We start from the raw sequence: 27,871 nt of genomic DNA on the forward strand, positions 1-27,871 counted from the left end.
TCAGGGTGTACCTCACTTCTCTCTCACAATGGAAAGTCACTACATACATTTACTACAGTACCATAACTTTGAGGTAACATGAGATTTGAATTTTCTGCCAGTTTTTACATTTCAGAAGCAAATTTTACTACACTGGGTTCATTCCACAGCACACACTACAGATACTGGTAACTATGAAGCTCATCAGATGTTATGAGTTGATCAAATATATGATTGGCTTATAAGATGCTGAATGATGCATTGGTATAGATTAAACTACACAAAAGTACATAAAGTTGTACAAATAAACTTTACCTTAATCAGCTACAACATAAAATGCTAGATACACAATGATAAATCACTAATAATAATCCAGTATTATGATATAACTCACCAGTGCTGCCCTAATGTGTGCTGTGGATAGAGCATATGACATATATATGTGTGGTCATGGAAATGAACATGATCCAAGCTCTCAGTAGAATTGAAACTACGTCTGTTGAAACAGCACTTGAGAAATGACTCCCATGCTTGTGTGTCTGCGTAAAAGGTTCAGACTGGAAGCCTCAAATGTGTTTGTGGTGTAGTAAGTGGGTGGAAAGAGCATTTCTGCAACGTCGTCTCATGCATGAAGTCAAAACGTCAGTTTCCAAAGAATGAAACACTGCCCAGTGCAGGGTGTCTGTCTAGCTCATGATAGCTTACGTAGATTCAGTGAATAAGGTAGAGGATAAAAAGAAGGGTATAGGAAAAAAAAAGAAAAGAAAATAGATCAGATTGCATTATAAATCATCAGTACTCGATCAGCTGGAAATAAAGTCGTGAATCCAAACACATCAAATAATATCATATCATCATAATAATATCATCTACAGTAAAGCTTCCAGCCTTAATTCAAACCTCAGCCTTACTCATCGAATTATGGCCTTCAGCATTTTCACTTTGTTTTCAATCCAGCGGGGATCTCTTGTTATTATGTTAAGTTATTTATGATATTTTCAGCCACGCACGCAACGCCTGTTTCTGCATCCTGTCATGTGATTTCCTGCGAGCTGTCTAGTTCAGCCACAGTCACAGTCAGCCCATGCGTGGACGGGCTTTGCATCTGCTCCACCTGCCAGAAAGTGAGCCGCACCAACAGAACTTGAAGAACAACACTGACTCCAGGGTCATCACTTCAGTGAGGTGTTGACTGTAACATTTTCAGATGCGGATTGAGGAAGTGACTTCTTTCAGACTTTTAAGTTGCAGCGTTGGTGGAGATGTGTGCTGACCTGCGTTTTATGTGAGGCAAGAAGATCAACATTTGAACATTTGGCATAAAAGAGGAAGTACAGGGAGGAAAAAATGGAGGAAAACAATGTTGTCAACTTCATGAGACTCCTTTCAGGTAACAGAAAACTAACTAAGTGCGCATTTGTCATCTACTGTATATTTGAGCATATGAGGGAGAGACGACATCTTGCTGGTTGAACACTGTCTGTATTTACAGTGCGTGTGAATTTGTGTGGGATTAAACTGTATCTTTGGATACAGTTTACTACCAAATAATACAAAGAGCCATGATTACTTCCTTTAGCTTTGTGGTTTAAGTCGAACACAGGCTCACTGTCCCTCACATGCATGAATGGATATAGATAGAATATATATCTCCACTTTTGGAAGAGACCAGATGAGTTAACATACAACCTCTGCAGGAATCAAACGTACAATTTTAATGCTTTGAAGCAAGAGTACTAAATGTCAAATCAATCACCCACTATTTTTAAAGATCATAATTTGAATCATTTTTTCAAGCAGAAATGCCAAACATTTGCTGTTTCTAATGTTTCAAGGTTGAAGATGTGGTCTTTTTTTTTGTTTGATATGATCTTTGGGTTTTGGACTGTTTGCCAGACAAAACATTTGAGGATGTAACCTTGAGCCCTTGTCACTATAATTGAGCGATTCATGATGAAGATGACCTACAGATCGATAATAAAACAGCCTGTAACGGAAACAGTAAGTGAAACAACCTGTATATATATGTGTCTTTTCCCCCACAGATGACAGCATTCAGTCCACCCTGTCGTCGGACTCCCGTGAGTACTATCAGATGGAGATATTTGACCAGCTGCCCAGCGTTCAGGCCAGCCGGCCCGAGCAGGACAGGCAGGGTGTCTGGGAAGAGTGCGAGGCCTACCAGGGTGGTCCAGAGTCGGGCGCCAACCACAGCCACCTGTCCAGAGGACCCAAAGACAAGACTTCTACTCAGCCGCTCAGGAACCTGGTCATGTGTATTCAGGGCAAGAGAGACGCCAGGTGGGAGAGCCTTTTACACACTCTGACATTTTTACACAGTCTAATTTTGACGTTATGGTGGAAAAGCTCCACAATGTCACCTACTCTAATGCAATATGTAGGTCCTGCAGTTCAATTATAAATTTGACCTTCTTTTAAAAAAAGATTTGTCTGGTTGCAACATCATGTTTGCTTGTAAATGTCTATGACCAAAGAGTGGTGTTTTCCTCTCATACCTGAAGTCTGAGATGTGAAATTATCCAGTTATTTACAAGCAAAAAGCATGATTAGAAAAAAGAACTATCTTCTTGTGAGGCATAAATATGTTTCTTCTGCTTTCCTATCTTGTTGATCATCTTGTGATCCCTCAAACTGTGATTCCTTTGAGTGGGGGACTCCCACCTCCAGGTCAGGAACCACTGCCTGAGGAAACCCTTAGAGGAGAGCCTTGCTGATGTATATGCAACTCAACAGCCTCAGTTACTACACCCTCGCTGTCCTGATAAACACTCATTCCACCAGTTTGTATCGCAGTTTCTCTGCCCTAAAGCCGATCTGAGACAACCCCAGTGACCTCACTATGATGTGATCAGGGTCATTTTCTCCTCAGGCTTCAGAGGGCTCCTCCAGAATCCACCTATATAGTTAGATATCAGTCGAGGCCGTGTTTGTTTGCTTCCTTTTAAAAAGCTTGTTCAGCCTAAATATTTGATATTTGATATTAAGTTATGTTTAATAACATTGCGATGGTATTTTCATGCTTGTAGTCATAGTTTGACAAGCTAAGATAAACAGGCATTTATGAAATATCATATCTACGCTGCTCATTAGGGACAGGAGGAAGATGCAAATCAACAACATCGATTTTTGGGAGTCCTGGAGGCAGAGCCAGAGCAACAACAGAAAGAGAGTTTGGTCACAGATGGGAGGAGCTCTGTCAGGCCTGCTGCCATGGCATCACACTCTCCACGCCATCGAAGGTGAGAAAGTCCTGAAGTGCATTTTAAGGACCTGTTTTGTTGGTTTCCAGTATATTGTAGAACTGTGATTTCACCCCAAGCACATTAAAATCTCAGTCCTCACTGATCTGTTCCAGGCAGGTTTGGAGTTGGGGTGAAGGCTTACTTTGTTTTCCTCAGATATCTGGTTTACTTGAACCTGCTCCACTGCGCTCTTATCGGGGGTTTCATTCTGGGGCCAACAGTATTTTATGGCCGGGGCAACAACAGTGGTGAGTCAGCTGTGATGACAGACTACAATAAATTAACCACAACTCAGTGTAAATAATAAATAAAAATAATCTGTTGTGTTCTTCTCTGTGGTTTTACAGAACCTTTGAGGTTTGGAGGCAATGACTCAGTTTTGGATTTCTTCCTGGGATCGGTGAGGGTTCCTTTTCTTGTGTGTGTGTGTGTGTGTGTTTCTGTATGTGTTTCGTGTAACTCTCTAACTCCTCTTCTCCTCTCTGCAGGGCTACCTGGATCGCTCTCCAGTCTTCTTTGGTTTCTACACTCGTGGTTCCCTGAATATGGACTGCTTGAATACATCTCTGCTGTACCTCGCTGGAATCCTCACCATCCTCTTCCTCAGTCTCATCATGGTCGTCCGCAGGTCAGTTAGGATAAAGCTACATAAGCTTATTGCCTAGCTAGCTCTTTCATTTTTAAAAACAGGTGTAGTGTACGTTTTTATTACATTTGTCAAAAATCATATTATGCATTTTAAATATCTCTAGTTTATAGTTATGTCTCTTGATTATGCACCAATATAAAAAAAAAGCAAATTCTTTGTAATATAAACTTGGTAGTAAACCTAATTCAGAAAAACTCATCTGTGAACTTCTCTGACAGAACGACAGTTGGCTACAAGCACACCTGGATGCTCGGGAGGCGTTACAGCATGAATGTGAGCTATAAGATCTTTTGTGGTTGGGACTTCACCATCCAGGACCCTGCTGCGGCTACTCTCAAACACAGCTTCATCAGAAACGACCTCAAGGTGCACATTGTACCTGCATGATTCTTATTTGCCATGATCACTGGCCAAATGCTGGTAAAAAGAGCAGATACAGGTTTTTCCTTTAATTTCCAACCTGTTAATTGTCATATTTAGGATGAAAAGTGGAATTGAAGTGACATTTTACAGATTTCTTTTTTTCTTTATTCTTTATTTTCTATTTATTTGCATCAACTCTAGCTGATAAGAAATGGTATCCAATAGACACTGCTGATAGTTAACCACTAGGCATCTAGGCAGTGTACAAATCAGTGGTTGAAAGTGTGCATGTTTCTAACCACTTTGTAGAAGCAGCTCAAAAATGAAATATAAATGTACAAAAGAAATTAATATATTGTTCTTCTCATTAAGCATTTTCTCTGGGAGGTGGACACTCCCCAATGCATGTTCTACTACTGTTTAGTTTTACATCTAAATTGAATCAAAATACCACTTAGGGATAAAACTGTGCACATTATTATGAAATATATATATACATACATACACACACACACACACACATATATATATATATATATATATACCCACATACATACATATAGATATGTAGTATATGTAAATATAGTCAAGGTTTTCCTGTGGTTCTTTCTGTTGTCCTCAGCTCTTCCTGGAGGAGCAGCGCTTCTCCCTGCGTGAGAAACAGAGGACACTTGGACAGAAGGTGCGTCTCTGGCTGCTCAGGTTCATCCTCAACCTGCTCGTTCTGTCTCTGCTGGGTGGAGCCTTCTCTCTTATCTACTTTGCCACGATAGCATCCGAGTCTGAGGTAAGACTTCGCTGCCGAACGCCTGCTTTTTGTCACAGTGTGAATAGATTCTCTCACCTGAATGTGTTTCTCAGAGCGAGCACCACTGGTTGGTCAGTCTGGTCCTCCAGTACCTCCCTCCCATCACCATCACCTTTGTCAACCTGGTCCTCCCGCACATCTTCCGCAAGGTCTCATCCTTTGAAGACTACTCGTTCACCATGCAGGTCAACGCCACGCTTGTGAGGTAAGGCACACAAGAAGGTTAAGACAGGATAACCAGTTGCACACACATCTGCATGGATTCACACGGGCTTTTCTTCAGGAGCATCTTCTTGAAGCTGGCCTCACTGGGGATCTACTTATTCTTCATATTCACAACAGAACGTCAGCCAGTGAGTTGAGAGAGAGATTTATGTTTCCGATATTTTACTTTTAAGATTAAGCTTTAGTGAGAAATGGTAATGTTATTTCTATTGATTCAGGATTTCAGGACTGTTGTGTGATGCCAGGCAGATGTTTTGAAGTGTTTTAACCTCCCACCCTTTTCATTTGTTTGTGCCTTTGCATCTTTTTCAGTGCAGGGAAAACAAGTTTGGTAGAGAGATGTACAAGCTGTGTATCTTCAACTTCCTTGCCACCTTCTGCAACGCCTTTCTTTTGAACTACCCGAGGACGTGAGTTTGTTTGAGATCAACTGCTTTTTTCTTTCTTGGTCACCGTTGCAGTTTGAATGGAAAGATCAACCTAAGGAGAGATTGAAGTGCACTTACACTAGATACTCTAGACTCATGAACTTTCTGTGCAAACTATCTGTTCACTGTGTGACAGGTTGGTGCAGGAGAAGTACCCTTCATCCTTGCTGGCCCGGTTGTCGGGAAAGCAGCGCTTCCTGATCCCTTTCAATGTGTTGGATCTGGTGTACGGTCAGACAGTGTCCTGGGTGGGAGTCTACTACTGCCCTCTTCTGCCTCTGATAGGAACTGTCACACTGATGGTCACGTTCTACATCAAAAAGGTTGTCTGGAGCTCAAGAGTTATGGACCATATACCGCACATGAACTATCCCTCCCCCTCTTTGTGTTTAAATCAAGTTCAACATCCTGTACTGGCATGAGCGTCGAGTTAATCTAACAATAAACTAAACACTGTGTAGTGATGCTACTTCAATAATCGAAACAAACCAACATGGCGAAGGCATTCAGGTAATGAAATAATAAGCCAGTATTTACTCATTGAGGAGAATACAGAAGTACCAAAGCTACAGTATTAAAATGATGAAACAAATAACCTCAAATACATACAGTATCTGTACAAGATGGTTACAATGAATGGAAGAGAGTGTCTTTACTGTAAATATTATGCCACAGCCAACGGTAGACTGGAAACAGGAGGAAATAGTTGGCCTGTCCAAAGGTAACAACATCTACCTACCAGCACCTCCTAAGCACCATGTGTCCCCATGTTTCCAGTCTTTATGCTAAGCTATGCTAACGGCCTCTTGGCTCAAGCTCCGTATTTAACATCCATACACGAGTGTCATCAGTCTTCTCGTCCACCTCTCGGCAAGAAAGCAACCAAGCAAGTTTCCCAAAATGTTGAACTATTCCTTTAAGTAGCCTATGGCGATATATTTGACACATTTTTGAAAATATGTTTTTTAAATCTTTCTCTGTTTCAGTCCTGAAATGGTTTGCAAGTTAAAGAGCTTTGTTTCTGTCGTTGATCTGGCCTATGGTACATGCCTCTGCAGGGACAGATGGAGGCACTAGTGACCATTTGAACATTTTCCAACAATGTCCATGTCTCTCTTTCTAACTCTGTCTTCAGTTCACGGTCCTGCGGTGCTGTGTGGCAGAGCACAGGATGTTTCGAGCCTCCAGCTCCTCGGTTTTGTTCCACTTCATGTTGCTGCTCGGTCTCGTCATGGCTGCAGTCACACTTTGCTTCTACTTCTACCAGCAAGAAATCACACTGGACAGAAATATGTACTCTTTTTACTCTAACTTTAACTGTAATTTTGTAACTTCTTGCAGAGACCATACAGTCCATATCAAACAGTGGATAAACAGGGTGCAAAACCCTATTTGCCATTGTAGCATTAGGAAAGATCACATTTATCGTTTCCTTTTCTCTGATGCTTGTTTCTCCCCGTTTTCCACCTGTTTCCCCTCCAGGCCTTTCTGTGGTCCATTTGGAAATGTAGAAACTGTGTTTAATGTGACAGGAGTGTGTGTGAACAGCCTCCCAAGCCCGGCGCAGACCACTCTCCGCTACCTGGCCTCTGAGGCCTTCGCCCTGCCGCTCATATTAGCTGAGATGTGAGTATGCAGAAAGCCAGCAGGTTTATGCTACCGTTGGCTCTGTACTTAGTTGGTTGTTTTTTGCAGTTTAAAGGAAGATAAGTATAAAGTATATAAAGTATATTAACTGTTTCAACCTCTAGGTAAGAACTAGATGCCCAGTGTGTTTATAGAGCTCATATTGAAACTGACTTTACAAACAGCTTCACAATTTAGATTAAATGAAAACATCATTAAGGGGAAATTGAAAATAAAAAGAATGATGAAATTCACGATTCTGAGTTTTTCTAAAGTTTATAAATGTCATTTTACAGACTGCTGTGCAGACTGCAAAACAATTAGTAGCGCAATCCATGAGATCAGCAAACAACCTAAACAGACAAAGTTTTACTCTAAGGTTACATCTCTCACCTTATATTTCATGTCCACCTCATCATTTTCACCTGTAGCTATCTCATCTAAATCTGTGTGTAAGTTTCCGAGGTATGCGCAGCATTTAAAGTGGGATTTCTAATGTGGGACCAAATTTCTAAAGTTGGACCAGCCACAGTAGCGCACAACCAGGCTGAGCGCCGGGCAGCCTGGGACTAATATACCACTAAGGTGCTGGAATTGTTGAATCCCTTTATTTATATTAATTATAATTAATAATACTTGCAGTCATCACACAGCAGTAGGAACAATATATGTATCTCCAAATTCAGATAAGTCACTTTTACACACTGAGACAGCAGCGTAGCTTTGTTAATTATCAATAATTGTTAATTATTCCGTCATGTAAGTGACATTCTGTACTTCTTCTACACATCAGACAGATGAGCTGTGACACAGAGATAACCTGTGGGACCTATTTAACTAACTAACTAACTAATTCAGGCACCATTTTAAGCCCTGATTATGAGTGAGGTTCATACATTCTTCTTTTAAAAGGGTTACTGCCAAAATTATTTGGTAAATGTGATGAAATATTATGAAACAAACAAATGTTCTGTAATGAACTGACTCATGTGCTGCCTTATGTGTGTTTTTACATAAAACATTCCAGTCAATGTGAAACATGTTCATGCAAAATCACAATTTTGCCTCAGGAGTTTTTACAGTATGTACAATATATACTTTTATATCATCTGATCCTGGTATTTGAATGTGATATGAAACATGTTCTGTTTCGTCAGTGTAATCTTAACCTCATATTTGTCACGGAGACGAGCCAATCAGAAGGCCATTGAGAGACTGAAAGACATGCTGGTTATGGTAAGTGGCATGTCATCAAACAATTTGCGTATAAATTAGTGACAGAAAGCAGATACAGAAGTGTTTGAGTTACACCCACTTGATTTGGTTGTTGCAAGTGTGTTTCTACTCATTTTATGTGTGTTTTCCTCACAGAGCAGCTCAGATAAGCGCTTCCTGGTGAAAGAGCATGCCACGATGCTCAAACGAAAGAGAAACACCCACAGAGTCCGTTCCACAGCTGAGGAAGGTGACACCCCTGCAACCACTGGAAGGGCCCCCGCTCCACGCATACAAACTGATTAAAAGCCCAAAGATGTCATCCACTGACTTCACTTAAATATAAAGGCAGCTGGGTGGGGGCCCGAGGGTGGCAGAAAATGAAACGTCCAAGGACTGATGAACTCTCACTGTCCTAGTTATATTATATACACAGATAAGAGTAGCAGTTTGGACCTTTTCCTCTAAAGGTTTTGATTTAGCCTTCATATGATGCATTGTCGTAAACGTAGTTACGTCTGCTGTCTTTTTTTGTTATTGTTTTATGGTCTTTTTATGGATTTGTGTATAGCCAGTGTTTGAACTTTTTACTTTTACTTTCTACTTTTTTAAATCCATAATGTCACTTTACCTGTATTCAATAAACTGTGAAAGTTTTTCAAATATCCCCCACATTAAACTTTTGTGGTTTCTGCATTCATCGTAAGCTTTGCTCTTGTCCAACATCAGACAGATCTGCAAAATGAAACCAAACATGCAGCCTAATATGTTATCTACTTGTAACACATGTGTGACACCCCTAGCTTTTACGCACACACACAAAAACACTCTGATCTGAGCTGGACAAACCATATCAAAGATAAATACAGAGCACTGTTATGAGGAATCTACAGACTCTTCATTTGCTGTCATTTTTGGGTGAGTTTGTACAATTTTTATTTAAAATGTTAACATAAATAATGAATTGGATGAATAGTTTTACTTACATGTTTTTTTTCCTTATTTTTTCAGCTCTGGCATGTTTGTTCATCAAGATCAGTAAGTTTGCTAAAGTTTTAAACTTCACTCTCACTGGTTCAGAACCTTTTTTCCAGATATTTGCTGTATAATTAAAGTGGCAGGTGAAGAGTGCTATTAACTCAGGAGTTTGCTATTCTTTGATCTAGCTATCTCTTTGATTGGTGACTCTATCTGCTCATACTCTCTTTAAAACTTGCTATAGGTACATTTCTCCACCCAAACTCCCTGTGTTTCATTTCTTTCCTCAGGTGGATCAAACTCTGTTCGCCCAGTGTTGACCGGTCCTGACATGGCCTACCTTGGCTCCAGAGTCGCTTTCCATTGTGTCCTGACTGCACCTGACTCCTCTCTGCCGGTCACCTACGAGCTGATGAGGGACGGTGACGTCCTGGTCGCCAGCGATCTACAAGGGGACCAACCGGCGTCCTTCTTCCAGAAGGTTGCTGCAACATCAGAGGGGTCATATCGCTGCAAGGCAACGGCAGGACGAAGCACAGGAGTCAGCAACAGCATCAAGCTGAGTGTAGTCAGTGAGTAAAAGACCAACACAGATAAAGAAAGCATTTATCTCATCTAAAGTCCCCATACTTCCTCCTCTCCTCACCAACCATCTATCATCGCCTAACTTCTAGCTCCAGCATCGAATACCAGAGTGATCTCTGAACCCTTCCCCCCCATCGCATATGTCGGGTCAGACATCGTACTGAGCTGCAACGTCTCAAGGGGCTCCCACCTTTCCTACGCCTGGTTTTTCAACAAGAAGGAAGTAATACCTCCAACGTCTCCTTTCCTTCACCTGAGTGGGAACAAGCTAGTGGTGGGCAAGGTGACCCCAGAGCATGCTGGGAACTATTCTTGCATGGCTTGGTCCAGGGTGAAGGACATCAAGAGGTTTTCCAGCAGCTCAGAGATCCAGTTGACGGTCAAAGGTATGTGTCAACTAAACAAAACGCAAGTGTAGTAGAGTACATTGAAGACCTACTGGAGGTACTGAATGACTCAGGGTTGTTTTTTTATGTGTGCAAGCAGTGACAGCAGTATTGGCTCAGATTGAAATATCTTAAGAACAATGTACAGACATTCACAAGCCCTAGTGGCTCTGATGATCCTCTAGCTTTGCTCAAGTGCCACCATAAGGTTGACTTATTTGGTTTAGAGCAAAATTTAACAATTATATGTTGGATTAGATAGATAAATATTTATTAGTCCTTTCGTAACGTCATCATGTGCCATACAGCAATCATCACAAAGACAACTAGAAACTACCATGACCACAGCACTAAAGACTAACAACAGCAGCACACTCACAGACCTATACACAACATATCACCAAGTGTTCGACACATTACACAGTTTGTTCAGCAGTGCAATGTTGGTAGACACGAATGATCTGCATGCCCAGTGGGTTCGGAGCAATGTCACCCTACTGACAGACCAGAAAAAACTAAGAAAGAGGTTAAGAGGGATGAGAGAGACTTGTGCTTGTCCAAAAATGCCTAGGCACACCTCAGCCAGTCTTTTAGCATTTGCTCACCCTATACCCTATGCCTGATGGTAACAGCTCGTAAAGGGGATGTGATACATCATCATCAAACATCATCATGATGCAGTTAAATTGTTGAACAGCGGTCCTCCTGAATATATTGGCTATCTTATGCAGTTTGCTTTGGTAAACCATTAACATCTTTTCTTGTGCCGCCAACTGGTCACATTTTTGATTTGTTCAATACTTTGGTTTATGACTAATTACGTTCAAACTAATGACACTCCCATCAACTGCAGCTGTTCTCTGTTTACTGCTGATAATATGGTGATCGTGGCAAAGACTGTACCTGCTGAACATCAGTATGATAGCTTTGTCACTGTGGTGACTGGGTGTTGTCATGTTGAAGCAGGAGAGGGCCTTCTTCAAACTGTTGGAAGCACAATATAGTCTAAAATATCATTAGCATTAAGAGCATTAAGCATTAAGAGTAGGGTAGCGTTAAGAGTTCATTAGAGGTAAGGGCCCTCAGTCAAAACAGATTAAAAGTACACAATTATCGTCCACATACTTTTGGCCTGACATGTTGGTTAGATTTGTATAAAGTTTACCTGCAGCCTAACATGTACTGTATCATCTCTGTCCCCATCGTCTTTCCTCCACCAGTCTATGTCTCAAAACCAAGGATCTCTTTCTCCATCACCAAAGAGGGAGACAGTTACCATGGAAACGTGACCTGCTGGTCAACAAGAGGGAGTCCTCCGGTCAACTTCTCTCTCACAGTAGATGAAACGGAAGTGGGATCTGTCACAGCAACTGAGCACCTCGCTGCATGGTTCTCTGTCGCCATGGTACCTGGGAGGGACATGGGCATGGCTCGATGTCGGGTCACTACTGAGGTGCAGGAGTTGATGAGTGAGCCTGTGACTCTGGAAGTGGGTATGAGCTGCACGGACTTGTGAGGGAAATGTGCCTTTCTTCTATAGCCTGCCTTTAGTTCTGCTCTTTGATAATCTTCCTCTCCTCCCCCCTGTTCCAGCCCCAGTTGGAGGTGATGTGAAGGTGGAGGTTGAATACCTCTACAGAGCTGACTCCAAACTGGCCGCTGCCAGGCTGAGCTGTCAAATCAGCAGGGGAACTTTCCCTTATATCTCCTGGCTCCTGAACGACTCTGTCCTTCCTTCTGAGACGCACGTGGTCTCCCATGTTCAACGCCGCCTGTCTCACTATGCCCTAAACGACCACAGACAAACCCTCATTGTGGCCAAGCCCGGCCTAGAGAAGTCTGGGTATTACCGCTGCAGGGCCAGGGACAGTTACGATGACTCCGGGTCCTGGGTGGAGAGTGCAGCCGTGCTGGTCCAAGTCACAGGTGGAGAGATCAAGACCTAATGTTGAATAAAAGTAATCTTATTGGAATAGTTTCACATTTTGGGAAATATGCTTATTCGCTTCCTTGGAGTTTGATCTCTGGATGGTAAAAAAGAAGCCAACGCCAGCAGCCCATTAGCTTAGCTTAGCATAAAGATGGGATTCAAGGGGAAGCAGCGAACCTGGCTCTGGTTCTGTAAAGGTAAACTAACTGCGCCTCTAAGGTTCACAAATTTGTTTAATATGTACAAACAAAGGGCTCATATATGTGCTGATGTGTGTCTTGGCCTGGTGCAAGGACATGCTGGAGTTTTGTTGTCCCTGTGAGTTTGATGGGCAACCAGCAGAGACACCACAAGGTTACAGCACCTGGTCATGAAATAGTCTGGAACATAAACCTCTGTAAAACAGCAAATTGTCATTTTACACTTCAGTTTTTGCAGAAATAATCCATAAAAAAAGCTGAATTTTTTAAACTTTTGGACAGAGCCTGGGTAGCCCTTCCTCCTCTGTTTCTCAGTCTCTATGCTGAGCTAAGACAACCAGCTGCTGGCTCCAGCTACATTTGATAATGTTCTTATGTAACTCTGTAAAAAGCATATTTTACAAAATATTTAAGTATTCCTCTAACAGACTTCTTTTTAACCCAGACCAATTTTAACATTTCACATGTGCCTTCTTTCTTTGTGTGGGGTCTCTGTGATCTGTACCACATCGCACTTTTTTTTACTCTTGATCAGACGGGATCCTTTACACCATGCCTCAAGCAACATCTCCCACTGAAACACCAACAAGTAAAAAGCACATATAGTATATATAAATGCCTTACATGATACCTCTACAGTATGTAATACTTCACCGGCCTTGTCCCTTCTCTTACACAGAGCATAATATGAACACCATAGAGGTCATTACCATAGCATTCTGCTGCTTTCTTCTCTTCATGCTGGCAGTGGGTGCAATGTGTGTGCTCAAGCTTTTGGACCACAAGCAAGGTGTGTGTGACGGAGAAATTAATTGACTGGAAATGTGTCACTGAATTTATATTAAATGTTCTTATATCATAAGTTATGATCCTTTTATTTGCAATATATCTTTATTACCTAACACACTGAATATACTTCACATTTCAGTGACCTTGAACCTCTATGCAGCCATTATAATCCCCTAGCCCCCCCCCTTTTAAAATGTAAACATTCATTTTGTTTCTTTATAATATATAAAACACATATTTTTAAATGTATGATTTAAGTTCTTTTCTCTGTGCACGTTGCTTGTGTTAAAATAAAGTGTTGATCATAAATGCTCTTACATCTCCACCTCCTATTTCTTTCACAGCTCACTCTCACATTGCTACACCAAAGTAAGCTTCATCTTTACGGACCTCAAAACGTTTGTTGCTCTGCCGCTCAAATCTGCCCGTTCAACGGTGTTTGTACTTTCTAGTTCCAGTTCTGATGCACTTCCTCAGTCTGAACCCACACGCCAGTCAGGAGGCGAACAGGCCAACGCTTCATCTGCAGACTGTGATGTCGAGAATCAGGTACCCATAACAGTGTAAACACAATGATTTCGACCAAAATAATTTCAGAACTTTTTCCACCTTTAATGTGACCTATAACCTGTACAATTCAATTGAAAAACAAACTGAAATCTTTTAGGGGGGGGGGGGGGTAAAAATAAAATAAAATAATGTGGTTGCATAAGTGTGCACACCCTTAAACTAATGCAACTAAAAGATTTCAGTTTGTTTTTCAAGTGAGTTGTACAGGTTATAGGTCACATTAAAGGTGGAGAAAGTTCTGAAATGATTTATTTTGGTCTCATTTTTTTACATCACAAAAACCTGACATTTCAACAGGGGTGTGTAGATTTTTTATATCCACTGCATGTATATACACAAGGTAGAAGGATTTAGTGGTATATACATGTTTACAATGTACAGTATAAGTCTGTGTATGATTATATTGACAGTGATAATATGATGATGATGATGATGATGATGATGATAAATACTAGGTTAATTATACAATCATATTGTCAATGCTTGATCATTCACACGCCTACCATAAATCTAACACACCCACTATCAATATTATTAGCTGTAGCTTACATCATACCAATGTCAGCCCTGCATGTTTTTATCCTTCTGTGGTTTTTCATCTTCAAACTCACAACAGAATAATTTTTTGTGTATGCTGAAATTAAGTGATTGTTTTGTTTTGAATAATGAATTAAAGCCATCATGACTGTTTTTTCTCTTTCTCTCTCTGTTTTAGACCGTCGAGATCTCAGTATGAGCTAGATGGAGCCTGCACCTCTTCATGCAAATTGTTCAGCATTTCATTTTAAATCTGTAGCTATTTTTTGTACCTCTGCAGGCAATTACAAGTGCTCATCAGGTAAATGAAAGCGTGGATCATTTAATTAAAAAGAGTGAGAGATCATGTATTTTTCAGCAAAACTACTGTATGGAGTGATGCTATTTGAAATAAAAATTTAAATTTTGAATGTTTTGTTGTTTTTTTTCAACTAAACCAATGAAAAAAATACTATGCTTGATTACACTCTCACCTCTGCTTCACAATGCTTACTGTTTTTCGATTCTCAAAAGAGAACATAACACCTCTGAGTGAATTGATTCATCTTGTGATGTCTTGGAGAGGGAGGTCACAGCAGGGAGGTGTAGTGTGACACTATCAGCTATTTGCACATGTTTCTACGCATATGTGTGTGTGAGTTTGCGTGTGTGTGTGTGTGCTTCTGTCAAACTGTCAAAACTCCTGTGTTACACGTCGTGGTGGAATCATATTTGAAGTACATAGCTGTATTAAAGACAACAAGTTTCCTGCAAGCATGTTTCCTTCCCTCTTTGTGGTCATTCTGGGTAAGCTACCATAAGGTACATCTAGTATTTCATAATTTGAATGTCTTGCGAGCTATTTGACTTGTTCCTCCTCTCTACAGGGCTGTACTACTGTAGCAACGGGAGCAGTAAGTCAGTTTTAATTTTTGAGTGTGTGTTACTGTGTGTATAGTCATTTAATATAATTATATGGCTAAAGACTGTTTTCATCCTGCAGCTTTGTTTTATTTTGTTGTATTTTTGATAGGTCAGTCACTGCTGGGACGTCCACTTCTGTTTGGCCCTTCAGAAGCTAAGGTGAATACCTTTGCAGAGTTTCATTGTGAGCTGCTGGACAACCCAAGCAATGAATCTATCCTGCTGCAGTTATTCAAGTGAGTATTTGTCCACATTAAATCTAACCACTGCATTCAAATGGAAAAGTAATATCATTGATTACTGATCCTTTCCAGAGAGGGTAACCGTGATAGATTGCTGGCCGAATACACCTCCCTGGATGATGAGGTTGGATCCTTCCCCCTCGTAATCAGATCTCACCACAACGGAAACCTGGAGTGTGTGGCCAAAGTGCAGAACAACTCTAACATAGAGCCCACTGTCAGCAACACACACTATCTCAGGGTTGTTGGTGAGTCTCTTCGTTACCAAGGATTTATTGTGCTAACGTAGAGCATAATGGACATGTATGTTTGTAAAAGCTCAACACAATAAGGAATACATCTCTCAAAAGGCATGTTATTGTGAGGTGTAAGGTGTTTATGCATATCTGTGTCACATTTATTGATCTATCTATTAATCTATTTGACAGGGATCATACATGTATCCACTACAAACAATGACTGAAACAACAATGGTCAAAACCAACAATTTAGATCAGTGAGAGTGAAAAAGACGGATAAGAACATGAAAATAAGAATGAAAGTATGTGTGCTACACAAACCATTGGATCTCAATGTTCACAGATTTGCTTTTACTATAAGTTGCCATCTTGATTCAGTCTGTTGAAAAATAGATTTTAATCCCATTGGGTCTTTTACTTGGTTAAATAAGGAACAAATGAAAAGGTTCCCATTGTAAAAATGTAAACACAGGTGCTTTGGAGATTCAGAAAAATTCAAAATCGAACCATGAGCCAACTTCATGGTAGCACTGAGGAACTGTCACCAAAGTGAGCAGGAGTCATCCATCTGGGGAACATGACAACATTTCATGACAGTCCATCCAATATGTTGTGGAGATACTTCGGCCTGCACCAAACAATGGACAATGTTGTCATTGATAGAACAACAAACAAAACATTTGGACACCATCACGAGGTTCCTTCACACAAATACACTGTTGCCCATAAAGTTGGAATAATTGTTGAATACCCCCAATTTAGTTAAAGCCTGACTACACAGTCTGCAAAGGTTAATAGTGGTTTAAGTTTCACTGTGATGTGTTTGGAAGAGTTTGATCAATAAAGTTGAGAAGATATTCACTTTATTTATCAAGAATAAATCACATTGTCACAATCATTTCAGGAGAAGAGGTAAAAAACATTTTATTCCAACTTTATGGGCAACAGTGTATAATATACTAAAGTAGCCAAGACTAGTTAGGTGTTGTTCAGGTCATGACCACCCATAAAACCAATCCAAGGACTTGCCAAACAGACCATAAAAACCTGAGGAAAATGACGCACCTTGTTTTTTTAAATCTGGAGCCGAGGATCTCATCCTGGTGGTGTGTCTGTCCTGTAGAGCCAGTGAAAGGTGCGAAGGTTGTCATCCGTTCGGGCTCAGTGGAGTTCTTTGAGGGAAAGACACTGGAGCTGTTCTGTGAACTTACTGCTGGAAATGAAGTCTCCTACAAGTGGCTGCTGAATGGACGGCCTGTCTCTTCTCCTTTCCATTATGTTGCAGATGACCATCTCTTCATCTACAGGTCAGTGGCATCCCAGTGAGATGGTATCTCACAGCTGCCGCTGCATTATTCGGTAGTTTCTATGGTGTTGTGAGCGGTTTTTCATTTGGTTAACCTTTCTGTACTGTGGGCAGTGTTCTCATTTGCCTAATCCGAAGACAATCAGAAATCCAAAAACTGATGCTATTTTAAGTGGCGTTATGGGATAAAAAAAAACCCACAGCATTATAAACCTGAGGTTTTTAGGAAGAATCAGAGTTCAGAACTCGGAATTGCTGTTATGAAAACAAAAATTGTTGCACTAAAAAGACTGAATATAGCGCAGACTAAAAATAAGTAAATGCTCTGTAGTTTTTTAAGTAACTTCCTGTTTTGTAAGAAGCAAACATCTGTCCAACAAAAAGAAAGTAAGTAAGAAAGTTACTGAAATGATTATCTGTGTCACCCCCCAGCACGACCTCTGAGGACAGCGGCTCCTACATGTGTGTCGCCACCAACCACTTCAACAACACGGAGTTCTTCACCTCCAACAGCTCTGAAGTTGTAATCTCAGTCAAAGGTTAGCTGTCGCACGTTGTGAACTTACCATCAGGCTCAAATTTAACAGATGCGACACAGTCTCTTTGAGCAAAATAACACTCACAACCATCCTGTTCCCCCAGACGTGGTGTCAAAGCCTGACATCTCCTTCACCGTGCTAAAGGAGGATTCCAACAACTATTCTGCAGTGGTCACCTGTGAATCAACAAAAGGGACCCTGCCTGTTAACTTTTCACTATACAACAGGGACGAATTGGTTGCCAGTGTGACGGTCGAAGACAGAAATGCCACATTTAAGATTCCCTTGGTCTTGGGGCGGCACTTGGGGTGGCTCCAGTGCCAGGCGAACAATGGAGACAACATCACATACAGTGAATGGATTCCCCTAGAAGTTGGTATGTGCATCGTTTGAAACTGCTGTCATAACACAGTGGTCGACACTTTTTGTAAATGTTTGCCCCTTTTTGATCCACACTGCCTCCAATAGTCCCGGTTGGCGGGCCTGTGACGATGCATTACAACTATGACGTTGGAGAAAACTATGCTGTGATCGGCCTGAGGTTCTACTGCAAGGCAGCAAAGGGATCTCTTCCACGGTACCAGTGGTTCCTCAACAAAACCCTCCTACTTGACCGAGGGAGCTTCTACTATGTGGTCGACCAGCCTCCAGAGCAGTCCATCCTGCTGCTGTCTGTAGGGAGAAGCAGCGCTGGGACGTACCACTGTGAGGTGTCAGACAGCTTCGACAGCACCACCGCCATAAGCAGCAAGAGGCAGTATTTGGATAAAGAAGGTACAGTTGATCCACCACTGTTGAAGTGAAGCATCCTTCTTACAGGTGATACCTGCTTTCACCTCCTCTTCATCTTCTTGCTCCTCCAGTGTTGAATCGTCTCCCCGTCTTGGTGGTGGCAGTTGTCTTTGGATGTTTCACCTTCCTGGTTCTCCTGGTCTGCGCTTGCTGTGGGATTGGAGTGGTGTTCAGTGAGTCCGCGACATTTCTGTAATTTCAGAGTCCTGGTTGTTCCTCATTGTAACTGTGAAGTAATGTTTTTACTCCTCTTTCAGGTCAAAGGCAGAACAGAGGGAAGTCTTTGTGAGTCAGTCTCTCTGTTGAATTCTAATACCTTAAAAAATGATGACCACACACCGCTGAAGCTGTTACTTCCTCCTGAGAAAAGATTTGTGCTTCTTGTTTTTCTTTTTTCTTTTAGTAAGAAAGAATCACATGTTGGGAGTTAACCTACCATCTGTCATCAAGTCTATTCCTGTTTCACTGTCATGTGCCTTAAAAAACAAAACAGCAGCTTTCATGCAAAGGTCCAAAACTGATGAATACTGCAACATGTAAAAAATGTATTGTTATCGTTCACAGTTAAGACTTATTTAGACTTTTTTTTGGCTTTGTTACACACCTTGACACACAGACCTGAAATAATCACAGGGAGAGAAGGGAGTGAAGAGGGACGAAGGTTTGTGCGCTGGATGATTTTGACCTACTGGTTCAACAGGTTACATATCTTCAACCTCTACTGGTGACCAAGGAACTGAAACAGCAACGAATCTCTGATGCAGCTTTACAGTTGAAGTTTCCCAGTAAAGATGATGAATAGTGTCAGCGGATGTCCAGCTGTCTTAAAACAAGATCATCATTTTTGGGTTGAATAAGACTCTCAATGAGCAGTTAAATATGTAAATGTGGCGTTTTTATTTGTCTAACTGTTAAAATTATGTTAATTATCAACAAATACTCAATTGTATCACTTTTTTTGCCCCAAGAAGTCAAATTTAAATGCGATGGGTCAAATGAAATCTGAATCAGTCATTGTTCATCAGTTTGGGTGTAACTGAGGTATGAGCTCTCCTCCTCAGGTTTTGGAAAGCTCAACACTCTTAGAAGCTATCCACTCTACCTAGTGTCCCCAGTGGTAGCGATGGCCCTGTGTGTAGCTGGGCCTGTTTTCATTTTACGCTGTGTGGCTGTGTGACAATGTTTATGTGACGCCTGGCTTCTTGTCCTCTCCAGGGTGAGCTTCGAGATGGAGAGCATGATCGCTGCATATGAGGGCGAGCTGGTCAGTCACTCTACTAGTATCTCCATCACTCAAAGGCAGTTCACTTCATCCATTCCTTGTGCCCGTGCCTGCACACTGTCTTATCTCAAAAATGTCTCCTTGCAGGATTCATCAGAGTACAATGAGGGTGCTGATGTGGTGATGGCAGCCACAGGTGGTGACTTTGATCAGGTGAGATCATCTAAATAAGTGATACCAATCGGTCGGTTGTTTTAAACAAGCAAGCAGTCAGACTCTCCTGCTCGTCTGCTTGTTGTCCTCAGGCATCTGAAGCCTCTGTGGATGAGTGGCCCCGGATTGAAAGGGAGAAAAGGACGTTGGAGGATGAAGCAGCTGAGGAGCCCTGAGGGTTCAAACTGCTCTACAAACACACACCGCTTGTTAAATAAAGATCTGATCGAGGTGTTCGGCGCTGTCTCGTCCTTTCAGTATGAAAAACTAGATTATCTTTTGCGCAATTATGATAGGGTGGTAAAATAAACGATAAGAGTCGCACATGATGGTCTCTGCTGGCTCCTCGCCGACCAGCTCCGCCCCTCTGACGCGCAGCAGGACAGCGCAGCCGCCTGCGCAGCTCCTCTGGGTGGCTCTAGTCTTCGTCAAGTGCCCCGGCTGTACTTTTGGTCGAGTTTAGTCTAGTGAAGCGTGTAGGCTGTCCTGTCTGGTCGGTTAAATCCACGCGGAGAGCTCGGCTGATCGGGGGAGACATGGAGGAGACGGGCGCTGCAAGTGCGTACGGGGCTTCGCTCGCAGGAGCAGGCTTCGACTTCAACAAGTTTATCCGACAGCCGCAAACCATCGTGCGGCTTCTCAGCTGGGTGAGTGGAGAGTGTGTGTGGGTGTACTAGTTTATGTTATAACAGTGAGTTCAAAGGTCCAAAAGAGATATCCCACTCGGATCTCCTTGGAGCAGGTGCGCACCGGCCCGGAGCGCGTAAAGATTCTCATTTGTTCTGGGCAGAACAACAGGCTACTATATGCAGCGTCTCTGCGGGGCGTCATGTTGCATGCAGCTGGTGTATGACAGCAGCTCGACGACAGCACAGGTCAACACCGCAGTTGTCAGAGGACAAAAGACAGAAAAGTGTCAGAAACACAGAGATATCCACAAACCAGCTTAATATAGAATGTACCTTCATTTTAATACGTAGCTCAGCACTGAGATATTAACCAAAGGGAGATCACATTCATGCAGCTTCTAAAGTTAGATCAGAGGAAATGAAGTTCCACTACAGTGTTTTAAAATGGATAAAAGACAGTAATATTAATAGTGGTTATCGGACAGAGGCTATTTTCATAGAGAGGGGAATTTATTTACAGGGAAAGTTCTGCTGATCACTTGTTGCTAGGCAAATCTGAATGGCACATTTGTTTTTGTGGTAAGGACACTGATCTGGAAAGTCCCAAATGAATCCCAAGCAGAAGTGTTATATAATAGAATATATCTAACAATATATGGTGATGGTGAGCACATGTCTGTGTGAAGGCTTCAACTGTTCTATCTGCCCTCAACCATCTCCTGGATGAAATGAAGCTGTAAGATTTGGAGTCGTACTGGACACGACTGCCTTCATCTCCATATAGACCGACTTTGGACCGCCGAGACTGCGGCTGATTTTCATTCATTTGGCTCATGAAGTTTATATTACTTGTTAGGCCTCTATCTCATATACAATGAAGGGTGAGCGTGGGCAGCGGAAAACACACTCCAGCTTCACCTGGATAGTGGAGCATGCCCAGTGTGGTAGATGAGGGGACAGAATGTGCCCTTGGTTGCCTCAACTGCTGAGTGTTTATGTGCACGTGTTTGGGAAACTGTGTGTGTGTGTGAGAGAGATTATGTGTGTGTCACTGGTAAACAGGGGCTGATGGATAGGTAAGGTGATACCTCTTGCTGACCCTCGCTTTTACTCTGGGTGAATGTGTGCCACTGATCTCCTTCTCAAACACACACGCACACACACACACACACACACACACATGTACTTAGTGCAGCTGTGCTCAACTCATCTCAAGTTCACTCTGTGTAGATCACCATGTATCTCTGGTGATTTTAATCTAACTTCATCGAGCCAGCCACTATGGCACAAGAAAGGATTGTTTGCTCAGTAACTCTGCCTACAAGACCCATAATGCACCACACCGGCTCCTGGAATAAATAAACGCTGCCTACGATGACTCTTGGCCATTTAATGTGTTGAATCACATCACTATAGCTTCTCTAAAATGCCAGAATGATACCAAAAAAAAACAGTTTGTGTTCTTTAGTGACCCTTTGGTCCTTGGCACAGTATATTTCCAGTATAACTCTGCTAAATAATGAGATCCAAAAGAACATATTGAATGTATATATGGGACATTAGTGTTATTATGGGACATCTGTCACTCAACACATGAACACTTTCCATCTGACCATTTACATACAGAACCATCCATCTGCTTCACTAACTGCTCTTATCTTGTGCTTCTGAACTCCCCAGATTCACTTCCCTAATGTCTCTGTCGTCTGTACTTTTCGGTGCTTTTTGTCTCACCCCATCAGCAGGACCGTGGCCTATTTCTCTCTCTGCCCTCTCACCTCAGCCGTCTCCCCCACAGTTAAACAGTCCCTCTCTATCCTCCTCCCAGATCTCATTATGAGTATTGTTAGGGAGTCGGTGGCATCTCTGGAGTCACATGGCAGGCAGCTGCACTCAGAAGTAGGTCACATGGTTAGGTGGGTAACCAGAGCAGACAGCAACAGACCACGGGACGGTCAGAGGGACTAGGCAGCCCTTAGCACTCCTCACTCTATAAACACACGATGAGCACAAGAGCTGTGAGGTGTCTCTGGAGAAAACAGACTGTCCATGGTGACACGTAATAATGTCACTATGTTTCATGTGATAATTACAACCTTTGGCCAACTTGTTGAAGTAGAAATGGACACAGCTTCGTCTGAAGTTCTTGACGCTACGCTCCATCAATGTCTGATGAAATCAGTTATCTCCTCTGATAACGCTGCTTTCAATAGACAGGATGTTTGCTTGAAAATGCATTACTGCGTAACAAAATCAGCAGAGGCCGTTTTGAGTACTCTTTCTAGTCGCTGCGTGCAAGAAACTCCTGATGGATGCTTAATAGTGAGCTCTGTGATGCAAATGATGTTTCTTATTTTCTTCTGTGATGTTGTAACAGCTCCTGATTGCAGTGCATTTTGGAAGCAGCCCTAAATATCAGATGTCAGAGTTTCTTCGAATGCACCACCAAGGAAGAGTTTTGCAAGTAGTCCCTGCTCGTAACTGAATTTATAAGACAGCGATTAAAGCAGATTGAAGTATCTGCTAGTAGACTTTCTTGAACTAAAACCAATGGTTGCCTGAAAGGAAAACGGTCTCAAAACACTTAGCTTTGCATTTGGAAGTGGTTTGCAGTAATGTAAAGTATGCCATGTGAAGTTAAAGGGTAAACCCAAAAAACCATCGGTCTTCGTGTGTTGTTGTTAATCACTGAAGGCCACCTTCCTCTTTCCTCTGTTTCAATGTAGATATTTGCTTTGGTGGTGTTCGGCTGCATCACAACAGAGGGATACGTCAACTCTGCGCACAGTCCTGACGCCAAGTGCATCTTCAACCAGAATGATTCGGCGTGTCACTATGCCGTGGGCATCGGGGTGATTGCCTTCCTGGCATGTGTTTCCTTCCTGGTGTTGGATGTTTACTTGCCCTTCATGAGCAACGCACAGGAAAGGAAGTATGCTGTCATGGCAGACTTGGGATTTTCAGGTGAGCAGGAGCATCAAAGTAATTTCTTTGTTTTGAAGAAGCTTTAAAGCTGCACTAATCAATAATTTTATATTAACCATTCATCAAATGGCTTTGTGTAATATTTGTGAAATATGTCGCAGTATTATCACCCAGCTTTTCACCTCCCTGCACCTCTGTTTTAGCTTCTTTTAGGTCATTGTTTTGGTTTTATGGCCCCAACTTTACTGTTTTGGTTCACTCTCGTTGCTCTCATCAGCACGCCGCAGCAGACAGCTGTCTTTAGTGGAAAAGCTTTAAAAACTCACAAAGTGCTACTTGCTCAGCATCGAACAGCAGACAGACACACTTAATGACCAGCTGGTGAACATATTCAGTATTCAATACCTAATTGCTAATACATCAACCTAATATGTCAACATAATACTTACACCTTATTCAACTGTCCCCTAGTGGCCAAAGCATCCATTAATACTGCTTTAAAGTGACCATGAAAGTTTGATTAGATGTCTATGTCTGAAAAAAAAAAAAGGTTATATGCGCAAAAATAATACAATTGAATGATAGTACTGAGAGATACTTTGTGTAAAAAGTGTCTAGGGAATGGCATTTGTAGAGATGGTGGAGCGTAAAGTCATTCAGGGTGGGACAAACTGCCGCCTGTTCTCCTGACATAACATAACCTGTGTTATTCATGGCTGCACGCAGCAGAGGATGACTGAGCAGTGCAATGACGTCACAGATTTTGATGAAATTAAACATTCATCAGTCATACATGACGCAGTTCACAGTTGGCCATTCTTCAGGGAAACAAAGAAGTGTTAGTTTGAGAAACAGCTTGTGGTCATTTGAGCAGATGGCAACAGGAGAGGCCCCTTTTATTCTACTGGCTGTTTTTTGTTCTGTTGTATGTTTTTCACAGGAATTTACTTATTGATACCTTTTCATGCAGCGTTAACAGTCATTTATATCTGTGCATGTGTGTTTGTGCATCTGTGTCTGTGTGTGTTTTCTAGGGGTGTGGACCTTCCTGTGGTTTGTCTGTTTCTGCCTGTTGGCCAGTCAGTGGGGTCGCACTCATGAAGTCAGCGGTGTCCCAATGGACGCTGCACGTGCCACTGTGGCCTTCTCTTTCTTCTCTATCGCCACATGGGTGAGTGGAACCCCTGTTGTTGTTTTTTTCATTCAAAACAGCTCTGATTTTAGCCTCTTTCTTTCCCACCAAGCTCTAGTTTGATGTAACATGTGAAGCAGAGGTGCTGTTGGGCATATTTTTAACTTTGGGCAGAGCCGTTCCCCTTTGTTTCTGATTTTTATGCTAAGCTTAGCCACATTCAACATCATATTCAACAGACATATGAGAGCCGTGTTGAGTTTCTCTTTTAACTCTCATGAAACCTGCTGAAGAAACTTCCATGAGTGACTATTGCGTAGTGTTTACTGTTGGACTTTTGTGTCATCACACATGGAGTCAGGTTGGTGCGTTCAAGTACTGGTGGGAAACTCTGAACACTTGACACCTTTTTATTTCAAGCAACCACAAAGAAATTGATCTCACAGACTGTCTATGTGTAACTCTTGCATTGGCCACATGTCACGATAGACGGCTTTCCAATCTCGCGTGCTGGAGCTTCCCATCACCACTTAAATGCATCATTCAGAAGTATTGTTACGACGACCCTGCTTTCAACGGCGTTACCACACATCATTAATTCAGCAGGTGACAGACAGCCGCTGTCACTGTGATGGATTACCTCCCTTAAGCATCTTCAGGTTTCTGCAAGTTTATTTCTGCACGGGCATGAAGTAAACCAATGCAGTTGCTTTGGAACATTCTCAGCTGTCATGCTGATTCATTAAGATATTGGAAAAAGTCTTTAAAGTAACTATAGTAACCGTGACATATTTTTTTCCATTGTGCAGGGAATCCTAACTTACTTTGCTCTGGGTCGATTCCGCCGTGGCGTTAATGATGTTACCATCCCAACCTACGCAGAGCAGCCACAAGATCACCACACCCCTTACCCTCCAACCTACGCCCCCACCTCCTACAACCCCACTACCTACACCCCTACCACCTACACAGCCTATCCCAGCAGTGTTCCCGACATGCACCAGCAGCCTCCCTTCATCCCAAACCCACAGCCACAAGGAGACGCTGGCTACCAGCCGCCCACCTACTGAGACAGAAGGAGCTCACACGGGCAGGGAGGTGTCCCAGGTCATCTGTTGGTCGACCGGTTGTAGTTGCACTGCACAGACCCAGAGCTATATATCATATTGATGTGGTTTTACATTTGATTTTCCAAGTTCTAAGTGGAGTGCATGAGTGCCTGAGCAGTGCAACTGCAAGTTCGAGATGAGGGACTCTGCAGTTTACGTCAAAGGGTCTGTGGTCAGATCTCAAGATATCAGGCTGACTGTTGAGATTAGCGCTGGTGATTGGGTAATCTGACTTTAGACCTGTGTACAGAGACGCAACTTTTTACCTCAAATGAGCAGATCGGGAAGGGGAGAGGTAGTTAGAATGTCACCAGGAGGTCAAAAGTCACATAAAGTGACTCCGTGAAGAATACCTGTGACGGGTCCGGTCAGAGAGGACGTGCTCGTCTTTACTCTCTGTTGGAACCCGAGAATGTGTTTGTACATAGATTTCAATATGCAAAGACGCCATTTTAATGGTTGTATGTGCCTGATTTTCTTTTCTTATTTGGTTTAGTGGATTTTTCCCCTTCAGTGCATTTATGTTGAGGACCTATAAATAGTTTAGGATGTATTAAATTGATCAATGATTTTGTGGGAGTACAGTGGGAAAAGACCACTATAAAGCCAAACATGCCCCTGTGATTTAGTTTTTTGTAACACATGGGCTCTGTAGAGATTCAGTTTGTCAGCCGTGAAAGAACGTTTGCTTAGAAACTTGTCCTAAAGTAAAATGGCTGCTGTGTAAGTCAAAATGTGTTGCTGATTGTGATTAGAAACCATAAAAAAAAAGTCCCTCCATTTCTTTATCTCTGACCAAACATGACATATTTTTTGTTGGTTTACACGTGCCAGTCTGTAGTCAGCGTTGCCCTTTAAACCTGTGGTTAACAGTCAGATTGGCAGGAAGGAGGAGCAAGGAGATAAATATGCACTTATCTAACAGGTTTATCCACCAAGCGTGTCCTCATTCTAAAAGAGGTACTTATTAACTACCAGCAGCTCTGCTCCCTCTTCGGCCTGTGAGCAGATCAGCCAAACACTTCCTCCATTGTCTTGGTGACATTTAGTTGTCTGAACACTGATGTTAATCTGCGGTTTACAAGCTCTTTAAACTAATCTGTTGGAGGCAGACTGCAGCAGATATGTCTACCAATGACAGATTAACACATCAGCCTGCACTGGTGAGAATCAAACAGCTGTCTTTAGAACGACTACTTGTTTACTTTGTTGCTTCGTGCCTGACAGTAAAATCCTTGGGAGTTTAACACCTCAGCTGCCTTTTCTGGATCCAGTTCTGGCTGCTGTTGCTCGGCTATAGTGACACTCAAAAGTCACATTTAGGTAATGTGTTGGGAATGCAGACTGACTAGATCTGTGGATGTGGTTATATTCACGACACTCTTATGGTACCACATTTAAGATGTTTAGTCCCTTACAAAAGAAGACGTGCATAACTAACTGAAGCCAAATAATGCTGCTAATTTGTCATCTGTGCCGCAAGGAGAGAAATTAAAGGGTTTTTCGGGGAAGGAAAATGAATAAAATGTGCCATGATTACATTTGAAGTTATATTTAGGTTAAACGGCTGTGTATCACAGCTGCCCTCACTGCTTTGCTGGAATGATTTTTGTAAAATGTTGATTTTCATGCTCTGGAAAATCAGTTAACTGTGCTCTTTATTGAACATTTAAAAATCAATGTGTGGCTCAGATGGTGAAGCTTGTAATTACCCAACTTAAACTGATGAGGAATTTCAAAATTGTGCTTGTAGACTTATTGTGTTCCATTAAAACAATGTAATCGTAACACCAGGCTAAATTTTGCTATGCAATGTTGATTTAATGTATATCTAGTGGCATACATTGAAATGTTTGCAGCTAATTAACATTGTTTGATTCATTTAGATTTAATCAAGCTCCATGTTTTCGATGTGGAGACTAGAGTGATTTTTTTTCCTATCGTTTCCAAGTACCTTTTTTGACCACTGAGAAGTTGTGAAGTTGCCTTTTGTCCCTTTTGCTTTGACCTTTTGTCATGACTTGGTGTCAGAAGCACAACAGCGACATACTTGAGACCTTTTGTTTATAGAATAAAATCATTCATAGAA

General features: G+C 42.0%; 4 protein-coding genes across 8 annotated transcripts; all 4 read left to right on the forward strand.

Annotated features, from left to right (window-relative positions):
- Nucleotides 1-1,067: 1,067 nt before the first annotated feature.
- tmc8 (transmembrane channel-like 8) lies at nucleotides 1,068-9,213 on the forward strand. Its single transcript, XM_070828537.1, has 16 exons — nucleotides 1,068-1,369; nucleotides 2,025-2,280; nucleotides 3,091-3,239; nucleotides 3,356-3,490; nucleotides 3,590-3,642; nucleotides 3,731-3,870; nucleotides 4,110-4,257; nucleotides 4,877-5,041; nucleotides 5,116-5,267; nucleotides 5,346-5,415; nucleotides 5,600-5,697; nucleotides 5,852-6,038; nucleotides 6,851-7,008; nucleotides 7,198-7,341; nucleotides 8,499-8,577; nucleotides 8,713-9,213. The coding sequence occupies exons 1-16, from the start codon at nucleotides 1,327-1,329 to the stop codon at nucleotides 8,860-8,862; spliced, it is 2,127 nt and encodes a 708-aa protein (XP_070684638.1). The 5' UTR covers nucleotides 1,068-1,326; the 3' UTR covers nucleotides 8,863-9,213.
- Nucleotides 9,214-9,394: 181 nt separating this feature from the next.
- LOC139222367 (Fc receptor-like protein 5) lies at nucleotides 9,395-14,941 on the forward strand. Of its 3 annotated transcripts, XM_070854259.1 has the most exons (11): nucleotides 9,395-9,474; nucleotides 9,568-9,594; nucleotides 9,825-10,106; nucleotides 10,209-10,505; nucleotides 11,726-11,998; nucleotides 12,099-12,431; nucleotides 13,171-13,224; nucleotides 13,315-13,425; nucleotides 13,769-13,793; nucleotides 13,877-13,973; nucleotides 14,710-14,941. In XM_070854259.1, the coding sequence occupies exons 1-11, from the start codon at nucleotides 9,435-9,437 to the stop codon at nucleotides 14,728-14,730; spliced, it is 1,560 nt and encodes a 519-aa protein (XP_070710360.1). In that variant the 5' UTR covers nucleotides 9,395-9,434; the 3' UTR covers nucleotides 14,731-14,941. The 3 variants fall into 3 exon arrangements, with proteins under 3 accessions (XP_070710360.1, XP_070710361.1, XP_070710362.1); XM_070854260.1 differs by lacking the exon at nucleotides 13,171-13,224; XM_070854261.1 differs by lacking the exons at nucleotides 13,171-13,224; nucleotides 13,315-13,425.
- A 255-nt stretch (nucleotides 14,942-15,196) lies between these two features.
- On the forward strand, nucleotides 15,197-20,223 carry LOC139222811 (Fc receptor-like protein 5). 3 transcript variants are annotated; one of them, XM_070854694.1, is made up of 13 exons: nucleotides 15,197-15,317; nucleotides 15,398-15,424; nucleotides 15,544-15,670; nucleotides 15,749-15,924; nucleotides 17,039-17,222; nucleotides 17,654-17,760; nucleotides 17,864-18,136; nucleotides 18,229-18,534; nucleotides 18,624-18,725; nucleotides 18,810-18,837; nucleotides 19,768-19,816; nucleotides 19,922-19,987; nucleotides 20,080-20,223. In XM_070854694.1, the coding sequence occupies exons 1-13, from the start codon at nucleotides 15,287-15,289 to the stop codon at nucleotides 20,161-20,163; spliced, it is 1,560 nt and encodes a 519-aa protein (XP_070710795.1). In that variant the 5' UTR covers nucleotides 15,197-15,286; the 3' UTR covers nucleotides 20,164-20,223. The 3 variants fall into 3 exon arrangements, with proteins under 3 accessions (XP_070710795.1, XP_070710786.1, XP_070710802.1); XM_070854685.1 differs by having other exon boundaries at nucleotides 15,308-15,424; XM_070854701.1 differs by lacking the exons at nucleotides 18,810-18,837; nucleotides 20,080-20,223 and having other exon boundaries at nucleotides 15,308-15,424.
- Nucleotides 20,224-20,386: 163 nt separating this feature from the next.
- On the forward strand, nucleotides 20,387-27,871 carry syngr2b (synaptogyrin 2b). The gene is made up of 4 exons (XM_070856508.1): nucleotides 20,387-20,634; nucleotides 23,343-23,580; nucleotides 24,576-24,712; nucleotides 25,483-27,871. Exons 1-4 carry the CDS (start codon nucleotides 20,524-20,526, stop codon nucleotides 25,741-25,743), a joined length of 747 nt encoding a protein of 248 aa, XP_070712609.1. The 5' UTR covers nucleotides 20,387-20,523; the 3' UTR covers nucleotides 25,744-27,871.

Source organism: Pempheris klunzingeri, chromosome 3 (genome assembly GCF_042242105.1).
Source record: "Pempheris klunzingeri isolate RE-2024b chromosome 3, fPemKlu1.hap1, whole genome shotgun sequence".
Lineage (NCBI taxonomy): Eukaryota > Metazoa > Chordata > Actinopteri > Acropomatiformes > Pempheridae > Pempheris > Pempheris klunzingeri.